The sequence below is a fragment of the Biomphalaria glabrata genome, chromosome 10, assembly GCF_947242115.1.
Source record: "Biomphalaria glabrata chromosome 10, xgBioGlab47.1, whole genome shotgun sequence".
Classification (NCBI taxonomy): Eukaryota; Metazoa; Mollusca; class Gastropoda; family Planorbidae; genus Biomphalaria; species Biomphalaria glabrata.
Genome location: NC_074720.1, coordinates 17,177,232 through 17,191,803, shown reverse-complemented (window position 1 = coordinate 17,191,803; position 14,572 = coordinate 17,177,232). Strand labels below are relative to the sequence as shown.

At 38.2% G+C, this 14,572-nt stretch overlaps 1 protein-coding gene across 3 annotated transcripts in view; it reads right to left on the bottom strand.

The window, feature by feature from the left end:
• LOC106065558 (secreted frizzled-related protein 1-like) overlaps positions 1–14,572 on the bottom strand; it is a 107,406-nt gene that overhangs the window by 77,562 nt on the left and 15,272 nt on the right. For all 3 annotated transcript variants that reach the window (XM_056043115.1, XM_056043117.1, XM_056043116.1), the window contains exon 2: positions 1,360–2,472. In XM_056043115.1, coding sequence (XP_055899090.1) covers positions 1,360–1,802 — 443 coding nt within the window. In that variant the 5' untranslated portion in view covers positions 1,803–2,472. The remainder of the gene's footprint in view (positions 1–1,359; positions 2,473–14,572) is intronic.

The following is a 14,572-nucleotide window of genomic DNA, read 5'->3' as shown; positions in this document are numbered from 1 at the left end:
AAGGTTGCCCACCCCTGGAATAGAACATGATATTGATAGTGAAGATTAGAATAGAACATGATATTGATAGTGAAGATTAGAATAGAACATGATATTGATAGTGAAGATTAGAATAGAACATGATATTGATAGTGAAGATTAGAATAGAACATGATATTGATAGTGAAGATTAGAAACACATGCTTAGAAAGAGACCGATGAGGCGGCAGGTGTTTTTAAAGTCTCTTTGTTCTAACATTTAAAAAGGGGAAGTTTTTATTTTTTAATCTTAAAAGAAATTTTGTTCAATTGGTGTGTGTGGGTGTGTGTTCGTGTGTGAGTTGTAAAACACATGTAGAAATACTCCTCAAGATTGCATGAAAAAGAAGCCAAACATAGAATCCTTTACAGCTATGAAGATTGCTTCTAATATCTTGGATATTTCGTATGAAGAAAAGAAAACTTCCGACTCTAGCTCCAGAAAGTTAATAGTTAAAGAATTTCAAGGCTGCACACTAAACCTTTGGGATAGGGCGTTGCGGTGAGTGGTAACTCCCTTAGCTGCCGAACCGATGGGGTCTCTGGTTCGAATCCATGTGAAGACTGAGATTTTTAATTTCTAAATTTTTAGGATGCCCGTGATGTAAAGTAATTGATCGTTGTGCTAGCCAGACGGCATCCCCCATGGGTCGCGAGGGCTGAAAGGGTTACTTTACTTGTACCTTGATTGTTGACTTAACGGGCACCAGAGAGTATTGGGTTAGGGTATAGGGTTAGGGTATTGGGTTAGGGTATAGGGTTAGGGTATAGGGTTAGGGTATTGGGTTAGGGTATTGGGTTAGGGTATATGCTTCTAAAAGCTGACAATGTATCTGTCCCCGCCCCCCGCTCAAAGTTGATGCCACACAGTAGATACCCTAGTTTGATATTCTGAGTGCAGGTCATGAATTATGTTTAGGTAGGTGAACACTTTTAACCTTGACCTAAGAAGTTACTTAAGAGCGGTCAGTAAGAGAAGTCAGTAAGAACAGTCAGAGTACAGGAGTAGTCATTGAATGTAGTCACTAAAGAAAGTTATGAGATTTATACCAGTCAATAAGTTAGTACCATTGTCAAGTATTTCTATAAAAGATTATTACTGATTATTCACGGATTGTGTGTCATATTTCCTATGTGTTATTATGAATATATGTATATATATATTAAACGTATTATTTGTGTCTGCAATTATGAGAGAGGTACGAACGTAAAAGAATGCATCCTGATATTACCTACTTAAAGCATTATAATATGAACCCGATGTCATCCAAACGGCCATCCAGAATAACATGGTGACAGTATCTAATTAATACACTTAATAACATTTAAAAACCAACTTACCTGCAAGGATAAATGAGTCTTTCCAGACACACGGGTGAGAACAATGAACATAGAAACACCTTAGCATCCGGGTGACAGTTGATGTTGACCAGAGGCACCCAGGAGGCGGCCTGCTGGGTCACCTCGTTCAGGGAGTCGTGATCCAGAATGTTAGGCAGCAGCATGCGGGTGTAGCCGATGCCGTGGCAAAGGGTCAAGTTGCTGGGGATGTCCACACACTTGGACGACAGGCTCCGGCCGCTCATCTTGCCCCACTCGTTTTGATTCCAGTCGCTGAGATACTCCCCTGCATTGTTGTTGTAGTTGTAATAGTAGTTGTAGTTGTCCTCGTTGAAGTTCTGGGCCCTGGCCGAGATCACCTCCAGGAGCGAACAGACGGTCAACGAGATGACCAGGCAGAAGTTTCTGGACAGCAAAATGGACAGCAAACTTCTTGAAGACATTTTTTTTTTTCTTTTCTTGCTTTTCTGTTTTTAGCGATTGATCAAAACACGCTCTTAGGGAATCGCGTCATTGTACACAAACACCTAGCCCCTGTTATGTATCATGGGTCTGAACACTATAGAGTACAATACGTTCTTTACATTGTATCCTTCAACTTGTAAACACGTTAAAATGTCACTTGTTGTTCTCTCTACTGGCTTACGTATCTCTCCTGTTTCTCTCTCAGTCTCACTTTACTCCGAGACAAGAACTCCAAGTCTCACTTTACTCCGAGACAAGAACTCCAAGTCTCACTTTACTCCGAGACAAGAACTCGACGCCTCACTGCTTATTGTTCTTATATCTCGTGGAATGTAAAACTCGTTAGGAGCCGGCTCTACTGGGTCTTGATCCAATGGTCCATCCGGCATCGGCGTAGACCAGACGTGGTTGCACAGGAAGCGCGGCCCTCTCTCCACCGTTGCCTGTTGCAGTGGGTGTATTATCACTGGCCCACTCCCACGTCTTTTTATTTTCCTCTCTTGCTTACCTGTCCAGGTAGACTGCGCGTGTGTGTGTGCGTGTGTGTTGGCGTTACAGACCAGGTGCCGTAAAGAAGTCAGTCACCAACAGCAAGTCAGCTGGATTCTCTTCCCTCCTAGTAGCGGAAAAGTTGCAGTGATGGTCTTTCTAGTGAGGAAAAAAAAAGAAAAATAAATGAAAGTGATCCAAGAGAATTTCTGGGATCTCAAAAAGTTGAATCTTAAAAAAAAAATAGATTTAGTATTCATTCAATGTGACTTTTTTTTCGGTTTCGGTATAAACCCGTATATATTTCAAAAGTTCCACTTCATATTTAATTGAGAAGACAAAATAGACCCAGAATTAATTTCTAAACAAACAAATTAACAAGAGAAAATACAAAACTGAGCTCCCTCTGAAAAACTAAATTCACCCTAATAATTAGGAACGTTTGATAGGCATTTTTAAATATTTTTTTTTTAAGAGGTGGAAATGTATGGTGTCTTTGATCTTCACCCTAAAATTGTTCACTTTCTTTAAATTTCTTTTTCTTACATTCTTTTCATCTTAGAAATTGAACATTTCATTGAATATTTTGTTTCAAGTGCTGATCAAAAGAATGTTCTAGAACATCCAGCTGCTTAAAAAGGATCACATCATTCATCAACGTCTCGTGAACAACTTTATCGAAGGAATCTCAAAGTAAATGTCGAAAAACTCCTAGACATTAAAACTCCTAGACATGTACATGCATGTCGAATGATACATCTTTCTTTTTTTTAGACATAAGGGGACATCACTCCAATTCAATAATCAGCAGAAGGTAGCAGTGCATATAGGGATAGTCTATTAAACTCTTTTAGACAGACGATAGAGATTTGAAGAAGAGATCGTCCTTGTTTCGTCATATATTTCTACTAGAGGAAAAAAAAACTATGTTCTCTTGGTTATAATTAGATTTGAATAACAATATTAACAATAATAATTGTTTTATTATTTTCTAGAAATTTGGAGAACCCATATTCAAATATAGTGCCATCGTGGGCCTACGTAGACAGTGGAAGCGATGGAATGTAGCCTAAAGGATTTTCTGTTGACCTGAGATTCAATATTATATATTGAGAGCGTTGTTAGTGTATGGGTTGTTTATTATACATTATTATTATGTCAATTCCCTTTGGGACACTATAAATGTTTACTGTTGCTAATTTTCGTGTTTAATTACAGAAATAGAGGTATTTCAAAGTTTATTATGTTTAAGTTAATTCTCATATCTATTTATATGTCGCTGGAGTACAGGACTTAAATTCTTGAAAATAACTCATAGATGTAAATTGAGGAATTTCTGTCTATATCCACATGTCATAATCTTGATTTAAAAAGCTAGACACTGATTGTTCATTTGATCTCGTGTTACAAACATAATGCAGATATAACATAACAAAACGCTATTTAGGGGTTATGATGGGGCACAGCCTCCCCTTCCTCCCCTTGCCAATAGTTATAACTTTGAATTACCTCTCATATTTAGCCTCTAGATATTTACATATTGGCCTTTAAATAATTAATTAAAATTATTACCAGTTTAACTAGCCTCGCTCGATTAACAAACCTATTAGTGGAGTGTTGGATACGACAGATTCAGAAACTCCACTTACACAAATTTGAAATGACAAAAATTTCACAGGAAACTGTTGGTACTATAGGCCTATTCATATGAATGCTGTGTCTTCAATGCAATTTATCAGTTTAAAATTGAAACTCATGCATGAGATTAGTGACCAATTTTAGAACCATTAAACTTATTTTCCTCGTTATTTATAACCCTTAGAGATACAATAGTGCCATCAGTACTTCCAGGTTGATTGATTGATTCATTCATTGATTGATTCATTGATTGACAGATATAGATGGGCATTGAAATTATTTAATGGTAAGATAGTAAAGTGAATAAAATAAATCTAAATCGACATAAATGGACAACTAAATACTACAGCAATGTTAGACCTGTGATAAATTATAGAGATCCATATACAGAGGCGTAGTGGGTGGGGGAGAAGAATGGGGCACGATGCCCCGGGCGCCACCCTAAAGGGGGCGTCACACGCAGCCTATATTTCTATGTGATGTTCATGGAAAATGAGGGAGGTGCCAATAATGCCCGGGCGCACGGTTTGCTCTGCCTATATATACATATATATAAGCTCTGCATCTATCACGTAAATTTTGTAGACTATTTTTTGTAAATAGAGATTTCTTAAGTGTGTAAACCTATTTCTAAAGTGCCTATACACATTTCTTGATTCTGTTTATACATTTCTGAAGAGAATATACACATTTCTAAAGAGTATATATACATTTCTTAACACTGTATACACAAGTCCACAATTTAATCTGATTAACTACCTAGCCTACCTTTACTGACATGTCACTTGGACTCTGCCAATGTCATTGTCATGGTGAAGCTGCTGGCGGGTAGGCCACGCCCACAAGCAGCACAATTGAAAGGGGAGGGGAAAGGATGTGAGAAAATTTGTAAAATGATAGATTTGTCTCAGGTTAAACTGTCACAAGTTCAACTGTCTCAAGTTAGTGCTAAAGTAAACTAATAGCACTCAGAGAACATGCTTAAAACATCGACTGGCCATCATCAATAAGTCACCATGACTCACAGATAGATAGATAGACAGACAGATAAATAGATAGATAGATAGATAGATAGATAGATAGATAGATAGATAGATAGATAGATAGATAGATAGATAGATAGGTAGATAGATAGATAGATAGATAGATAGATAGATAGATATGCATATATATATATATATATATAATATATATATAGATAGATACATGGGCGTAGCCAGGGGGGGGGTTGGGGTTCAACCCCCCCCCCCCCCCGAAATGAAATCCCCCCCAGAGGGTTTTGAGTTTAAAACCCCTACCAGGGGTTTTGAGTTTAAAAACCCCTACCAGAAGGTTTTAAGTTTAAAAACCCCTTTCAGGGGGTTTTGAGTTTGATACCCACTACCAAAGGGTTTTGAGTTTAAAACCCCCTACCAGGGGGTTTTGCATTTAAATCCCTTTCTTGTATAAAACAAAAAAAAAATGCAAACGACAATCCCAAAATTCTAAGAGCATATCTAAGGAAGATTTTGATTTTTAAACCTCTCTCTAAAATTTACGATAAACCCCTCTTCAATACAAAAAAAAAGCAAATAACACACTCAAAATTGTATGAGCGTATCCAAAGGGGTTTTGAGTTGAAACCCCTCTTCAGCTGGGTTTTGAAGCTAAAATACCTCTTCAAAATAAAACAAAAAATTCTTTGAGCGTAGCCAAAGCAATGGGGAGTTTTGAGTTTCAACCCTTCTCCTACAGATGGCTTTTTTAAAAGTTTAAAACCCCTTAAGATAGTTTTGAATCCCCATACAGATTTACAGAGCGTTTTAAGGTTGAAAGCCTCTCTCTTCAATATTATTTCTAAAGCAAACTACAGTCACCAAATTATATGACCATAGATAAATGTGGTTATGAATTAAAAAACAAAACAACAACTCCAGATATATTTTAGTTTAAAACCCCCCAACAGATGATTTTGACGATAAAACCTCCCTTTTCGATATAACATCTAAAGCAAAATAGTCACCTAATTCCAAGATCGTAGTCAACAGAAGTTACACATGTCTACCAGTGGCTGGGCTCCATTAATAAAGTGCAATGAAATTGAAATGAACTAAATTTGGCTCTACAAAGATGGCTGACAGATTTTAGGAGTCAGTTATAGAGATCGGGTCTAAATCAAGGAAATCCTATGCCGAAATGGGAGTCGACCCCTTAGTAAGGCTGTGACAGAGCGTCGCATGAGGTTTGCGGGACATGTTCTCCGACAAAATGAATTACGCATAATAAGAGTTGCGATGACATCCTAGTACAACTTGGCGCCACACTTTCATGGAGGGCCCATAGAGCAGGTTGGAGGAGGCTTCAGACATTACCAGTGACAGATTTTTGTGGAAACAGCTTGCCAGCAAATGCGCCGAACGGCGCGGGAGGGTCTAAGTCAGTAAGAATAACACATTGGGTTTTTTAAATAAAACTTTTTAATAGCAAAATAATGCACTGTAGGTAACTCAGAATATGCATTTAGTTGGCTTTCAATACCAGAAATACTGCTTGGCGCGCTGGGGGAGCTATCAGCAAATCCCCCCCAAACCCCCCCCCCCCAAAAAAAAATCCTGGCTACGCCCATGTATAGATAGATAGATAGATAAATAGATAGATAGATAGATAGATAGTTTGTACGTACAGTGCTATCAGTGGCAACAGAGTGTGGCGCTATTATTGTGTGATTTAAACCAACTGATGATCTCAAACTTAAATCTACTGAGACTATTTTATGTCAACACAACATTTGAGAGCATTGAATATTTCAATATCACAAACCTGAACCGTTTAATACATAAACACACACGCTAGTTCAATTAGGAAAACGCATTATAAATTGGTTTAAAGAAGAAATCCACAGAGATACAACTGACCCCCGAATTTTTGTTGTAATAGTCTGCGATCTCAGAATACTTCTAGAAATATCTGGATTCTCATTACTTTGATGTCAAAGTTTATTTTTAGCTTACTTGGTTCAAAAAACTGAAATTGAGCGGGTGAGAACTAAGTGAAGAAGCGTGCCTTAGTTGATGGACAAGATTTGTATGTGCGGTTTTAGGATCAAATAGAAGCTCCATGGCCAGGTAAGAAAGCTACTCAAATATTTATATATATATCTATTTTAAATCGGCTAATATTTGTGTAAGTGTATATATATATATATCTATTTTAAATCGGCTAATATTTGTGTAAGTGTATATATATATATATATATTTTAAATCGGCTAATATTTGTGTAAGTGTATATATATATATATCTATTTTAAATCGGCTAATATTTGTGTAAGTGTATATATATATATATATATATATTTTAAATCGGCTAATATTTGTGTAAGTGTATATATATATATATATATTTTAAATCGGCTAATATTTGTGTAAGTGTATATATATATATATATTTTAAATCGGCTAATATTTGTGTAAGTGTATATATATATATATATTTTAAATCGGCTAATATTTGTGTAAGTGTATATATATATATATATATTTTAAATCGGCTAATATTTGTGTAAGTGTATATATATATATATATATTTTAAATCGGCTAATATTTGTGTAAGTGTATATATATATATATATATATTTTAAATCGGCTAATATTTGTGTAAGTGTATATATATATATATATTTTAAATCGGCTAATATTTGTGTAAGTGTATATATATATATATTTTTTAAATCGGCTACTATTTGTGTAAGTGTATATATATATATATATATTTTAAATCGGCTAATATTTGTGTAAGTGTATATATATATATATATTTTAAATCGGCTAATATTTGTGTAAGTGTATATATATTGTTACGTATTTCTGAATCTTCTGGCTAAATGTACTAGTAGGCACACAAATAAAAACACTGTAAAGAACTTGACGACTAAACTTTCAGCTTCATATAACTTTAATGACTATTAACTCTAACAATTCGTTACTGTAACATGTAGCGTAGAAGACTGTACAATATCTGTCAGTTTACAGTTAGCTATACTTCGTTGTAATTCATCTCTTCACTTCGTTGCAATTCGTCTCTTCTCAACTTCCATCGAGCCGTATTCCACAGAACAGACCAACGACACACTTCCCAGTGTCGCTCCAGGTCTCCAAAACTGAACCAAGTCGTAACAGACCAACGACACACTTCCCAGTGTCGCTCCAGGTCTCCCAAAGCTGAACCAAGTCGTACTCAAGTCTACCGAATCAGAGCCGCACAAGTCTTACATCGACTGTATCGACTGTAACGGCTCACGTCCACTGTAGTTTGCTGTATAGACTTTAACGACAGTAGTCCACTCCAGTTAACTCTACCCTAGTTAACTTGCATCGAGTCGTACACATTTCTCTTCCACAGAGCCGCACACGTCTTACATAGTCTGTATCGACTGTAACGGCTCACTCACGACTCCATACGACTGACTTTCACATTAACTCTCTGGCTTATATAGAGTCCCTAATCGCTTGTCCAAAGTTGCACAAACACGGCTAGTATCCTTTGAAATAACACGTGAGGAAACGTCACATCCTGTCTTTATTTATACACGTAGATTCCAGAAAACACACACATGCAGTGTCATCAAGTCGGGGTCACACGTAGTGACCTTTATCTGTCACTGTTCATTAGTAACTGTCCCCCTACTTAGATCTGTTCGTCCCCTGGAACAACACGTGTGGACACGTCACATCCTGTCTTTGTTTGTACATGTAGATTCCAGGGAACACTAGCTGCTGTGTCATCTCGCCGGGGTCATACGTTGACCTCTACCTATCACTGTTCATTTGTAACACTGCCCCCTTCTTAGATCTGTTCGTCCCGAACAGATTCTACTTCATCACGATACTGATGAAATCGATCGACGATCAAGTAGGAAGCTTTGGTGGTTGCCCCCTTCTCAGAGATGTTCTTTCAATCTGGCAGTTGTCCATCTTCTTACCATAGAAGAATGGGAGCCAAATCCTCATTTTTCAGCAGTTCCTCACAAATGTTTTCATCAATCTTGGTATGGAAACATCGACCTTCAGATGACGACATTGGGCACTCTTGTCGAGAAAATTCATCAGCATTCTAACGAGTTCGTGCTTCACTGGCTGAGTTTTACATTTTCAAGCATCTTTTTACAGAGCTTCTTCAGAGATAACTAGGTTCATCACAGTACAGCAATATTCACATGCTCTTCTTTTAAACAACAGCAACTGACTTGGGTTTGTACGATGTTGGGTTGATCTTCTTGTACAGTTCTATCACAGATGGTTACTCACTACAGTTCTGACATCTTAAACTACTTCTTTTCTGTCCTTCTGGCTTCTGACTTAATTAGCGTTCTTCTAAAACCTCTGTTATACTTCATCAACCTATTCTCATGAGGAATGTTCTTAGATTATTCATTAGTGGCTTCACACTTTCAACTGATTCGTAAGGCTTTCTTCTTTGGTCTGATGGTTCCGGACAGAATCTTTCTAAAAACATAGGCTGTGGAGTTTCATCAGTGCAGGTGGGGGTCTATCAGTGGGAGAAGTGGTGGGCTTGTTTTCTAACAACCTGGGCTATGGAGTTTCATAAATGCAGGTGGGGGTCTATCAGTGGGAGAAGGGGTGGGTTTGTATCTTGATCTTGTTGGAGCCATCCACGTTGCACTCTGCATATGTCGCTTTCTCCGCCTCCTCAATTTGATATTTCTTTGGTTGCGTTGATGTCGTTGTCGTTGTCTTGCTTTCCTGTCGATCAATGCTGATGGCAGCGACTTAGCACATAAGAAGGCATTGTATTTCATAGCTGTAGTCATCAAGACTGTTGATCTAACAAGTTGCTTCAACATTATTCTTCGATGGGTGCTTTGCGAATGAGCTGCAAGTCCACTTGAAGGCAAGTTGTCAAACACGTCATCACCTTCATCCGAGTCTGGAGGACTCGACTGTGGGGCAGATTGATAACATTCAACGTGCAAAGGTCCATCAACTTCAGCATCAGTTTCTATTGTCATTCCTTGACTATCACCAGGGCTTCTCGTGCTGATCTTGACAGCTGGACAAGCTTCTGTCAAGTCTAGAGCTTCTTTGTGTGTTTCTTGGCATTCACAGTCTTCTTGCAAAGTTTCGTACGTACAGTTCTGGTCAAACGCATTGTTGCAGTAATCAAGTTTCGAGTTCCTCTCGTAGACACTGGCAGATAGACAGAAGTCTTTAAGGCCCACAGCAACAGGCTTGGACGCAGACCCAACGTTGTCTTGATCTGTCTGGTTAGTTGAGGTACTCATATCAAGTTTATCTGTAGCTAAAGCTTCGGTCAAACTATAGGTCTCTTCTATTGTTTCTTCAGCGGTCTCATTCTGCTTTTCTTTGAAATAGTAACAGCTACCGTCTCTTTTCATTTCTTGTGGGCCACATTCGTTTGGTTTGCTATCACAGTCACAGATAGCACAACCATCACCAGCATCCCTATCGTAATTGTCTGTATCGCCACATCCTTGGTTGGACAATTGTTCGCTGTTCGTCAATGGTGTAGCTCTTTCATCTGTCGACTCAATCTGATACTGCTGAGTGTTTAGTAGCTCGTTCATCATGATTCTCGTTTGATCTTTTATCGTATCTGTTTGTTCTTCTGTCTTGTTGGGCGTGGTAGCTATTTGTTCATTCTCATTCATGGCTTTGGTCAACTGGTTAAATGAAGAAAATCTGGTGTTGATTTCTGATTCTATCTTCTTAATGCTCTCTTTCACCGAGTTCATTTTGTATTGCAAAGTTCTCAGGAGCTCCATCGTATTAGGTTTGATTTCTAATTGACAACTGTCCGGATTCTCATCTTCCTCCAACAGGGCTTGTCTGAGACGTGCTATTAGCGTTTCCTTATTTCCGTTAAGCTGTAGACCTCTTTCTCGAAGCTCTTGTCTAAGTTCTTTCATGTCAAGTTCAATAAGAAGTTTGATGGAACACATTCTAGCCAGAAAGATCCCACTTCTGACACCAATTGTTACGTATTTCTGAATCTTCTGGCTAAATGTACTAGTAGGCACACAAATAAAAACACTGTAAAGAACTTGACGACTAAACTTTCAGCTTCATATAACTTTAATGACTATTAACTCTAACAATTCGTTACTGTAACATGTAGCGTAGAAGACTGTACAATATCTGTCAGTTTACAGTTAGCTATACTTCGTTGTAATTCATCTCTTCACTTCGTTGCAATTCGTCTCTTCTCAACTTCCATCGAGCCGTATTCCACAGAACAGACCAACGACACACTTCCCAGTGTCGCTCCAGGTCTCCAAAACTGAACCAAGTCGTAACAGACCAACGACACACTTCCCAGTGTCGCTCCAGGTCTCCCAAAGCTGAACCAAGTCGTACTCAAGTCTACCGAATCAGAGCCGCACAAGTCTTACATCGACTGTATCGACTGTAACGGCTCACGTCCACTGTAGTTTGCTGTATAGACTTTAACGACAGTAGTCCACTCCAGTTAACTCTACCCTAGTTAACTTGCATCGAGTCGTACACATTTCTCTTCCACAGAGCCGCACACGTCTTACATAGTCTGTATCGACTGTAACGGCTCACTCACGACTCCATACGACTGACTTTCACATTAACTCTCTGGCTTATATAGAGTCCCTAATCGCTTGTCCAAAGTTGCACAAACACGGCTAGTATCCTTTGAAATAACACGTGAGGAAACGTCACATCCTGTCTTTATTTATACACGTAGATTCCAGAAAACACACACATGCAGTGTCATCAAGTCGGGGTCACACGTAGTGACCTTTATCTGTCACTGTTCATTAGTAACTGTCCCCCTACTTAGATCTGTTCGTCCCCTGGAACAACACGTGTGGACACGTCACATCCTGTCTTTGTTTGTACATGTAGATTCCAGGGAACACTAGCTGCTGTGTCATCTCGCCGGGGTCATACGTTGACCTCTACCTATCACTGTTCATTTGTAACAATATATATATATATTTTAAATCGGCTACTATTTGTGTAAGTGTATCTAAATTCTAGCTAAGTGAATAAGATTTTTAAAAGTAACATGTTTATCTTTTTAAAAAAAAAATAGATTTCTTAAGATTTATTTTAGAATTTTGTTCTCTATGATGGCTGACGGACCGACTGACTGACTGACTGGATGGCTGAGTGAAGAAGAAACGCGACAGACTTTGATGAAACTTCAAATGTTGGTAGTAGTAGCTTACAGAAGTTATAGATGTTGAGACTTTTTAAAGACTACTTCTAATAATAATAAGACTTGTCTTCGAGTCCGAAGATTAGTGAGGCATGCAGTATTTCCCTGGCTACTTCTACCTTTCAGATAAATGGTTAGACCTTTTGAGTCTTGTCCCGACGTGTAGAGAAATGATAATACCTTTTGAATCTAGTTCTACCTTATAGATAGATGGTAACACCTTTTGAGTCTCGTCCTTAGTAGTATTGCTGTCTACTGTTACTTCTTTATATACTAAGAAAGATGTAAAGAGATCTATGAGGGGAATGGGGAAGGGGGGACGGTCTAGCTTTACAAAAGGTGAATCAAGAAAGAAACGAACTAAAGAACTCGACAGAACGTGGAACTAAAGAACTCGACAGAACGTGGCATTGCTCTGGTTTCAGTGACACGCTGAAACAACAGCGTAGAACTGAGAGGTCCAGAAGAACACAGCCTGCAGCCGTGTCACTGTGACCTCGTCTACATCCTCCAAACATCCAGTTTAAAATAACATGTGTGTGTGTGTGTGTGTGTTCAACCTAATCCAAGGAAATTCTAGAATGTTTCTCACAGGGGTAGACTACTCCAGCCACAGGGGTAGACTACTCCAGCCACAGGGGTAGACTACTTCAGGAGGAAGGCAGAATGTTTTTCTAGATTGGAATTTACCTGAGAAAAGAAAGAGAATTGATTTTTTTCAAAGAATCTTTTATAATGGCTTTTAGACTTTTTTTTTCATTATGGCTTTTGGATGCTCTTTTAGATCTGACTTTATTCTATTTTTCTTGATGGCTTTTGGATGTTCTTTTAGATCTGACTTTGTTCTATTTTTCATTGTGGCTTTTGGATGTTCTTTTAGATCTGACTTTATTCTATTTTTCATTGTGGCTTTTGGGTGTTCTTTTAGATCTGACTTTATTCTATTTTTCTTGATGGCTTTTGGATGTTCTTTTAGATCTGACTTTATTCTATTTTTCATTGTGGCTTTTGGGTGTTCTTTTAGATCTGACTTTGTTCTATTTTTCATTGTGGCTTTTGGATGTTCTTTTAGATCTAACTTTATTCTATTTTTCATTGTGGCTTTTGGACATATATTTGTTTTGTATCCTTCTTTTAGACATTTTCTTCAGACATTTTCTAGAATGAAATTTTAGACTTATTAGTAAAGTTTCCCTTTCAGACCTTGCTATCTATAGGGCAAATGATGTAAAGGTCATCTGTTTCATTGACCCACGGTTAATGAGGGTGTCATGTGGCCAGCACAACGACCATCCGCCTTTACTTTTCCCAAACTGGTGTCAGCTACCCATTTAAGTTGGTTGGACTCAAAGGCGTCCAAAGATCCTTTGACTTATTAGCAAATATGAATTATGGTTTTAGACAATTGACAATAGGATGGTTTTGAGATTTAGGACTTGAAAGGCTTTTGTTTAGATCTTGACATTTTAGATATGTCTGTCTGCCTGGTCGTGCGGTATGCGTGCATGCCTGTCGGTCGTCTCCATGGTTCGAACTCTGACCGCTTCCATCCTCCGTCGTCTTGGGCTAGGAAGTAGTTTATCTTCAGCTTAGAAGGAACATCCGAACTATTCAAATATTTTCATTTTGTTGAAATATTGTAATATTTTATAAGTGTACAATTAGTTCTCTTTTTGAATATTAGTAGAAATTCCTCATTAATAATTATAATGATAATAATAAGGCGTTCCTTGGGTTAGGCAGAAGCACATATTACTAGTCATTATATTTGTTGCTTTTTTTTTAATTAAAAACATTATTTTAAAAAGAAGTGTAATATTTTCTTTCTGTCAAGGCTCGGCGGGCGACATGCCTCCCGAGTACCCCGTGTTGCAGACCCCTGCTATAGAAACTTCTCGGATCTCAGCTTTCTTTAAATAAAGAGAAGAGTTTGTTATTTATGTAGAATTAATGTAACCCAAAAAGTAACCCAAAAAGTAAGGCTGCCACTTGGAATGCTGATGTTCTACAGATCTTCCATCTAGAGGTGGATTTCTCTTGACCAGATTCTGGCGAGTTTGTCCCTGACGTCCGTAATACATTTACAAACACTGGACGGAGACAGCGAAACAAACAAAACGTTAGCGAGTACAGATGTTAATGTTGCATCGGTGCGTCCGTGTGACGTGCTATAAAGTGGGAACTGAAAAGTTGATTCTGATCCTAATTTGTGTACATTTGCCATGCGTGACATGGAGGACATGGAGGACATGGTGTCTCAAATTTTAAACAGTTGAGGAAGTGACGTACTTGTTGGCAGTGTCAAGAACTTGTCCTAGTGCTCGCTCTCTCTCTCTCTCTGTCTCTCTCTCTCTCTGTCTCTCTCTCTCTCTCTCACTCACACACATACAATGTATAGCTCTATCACTCACACC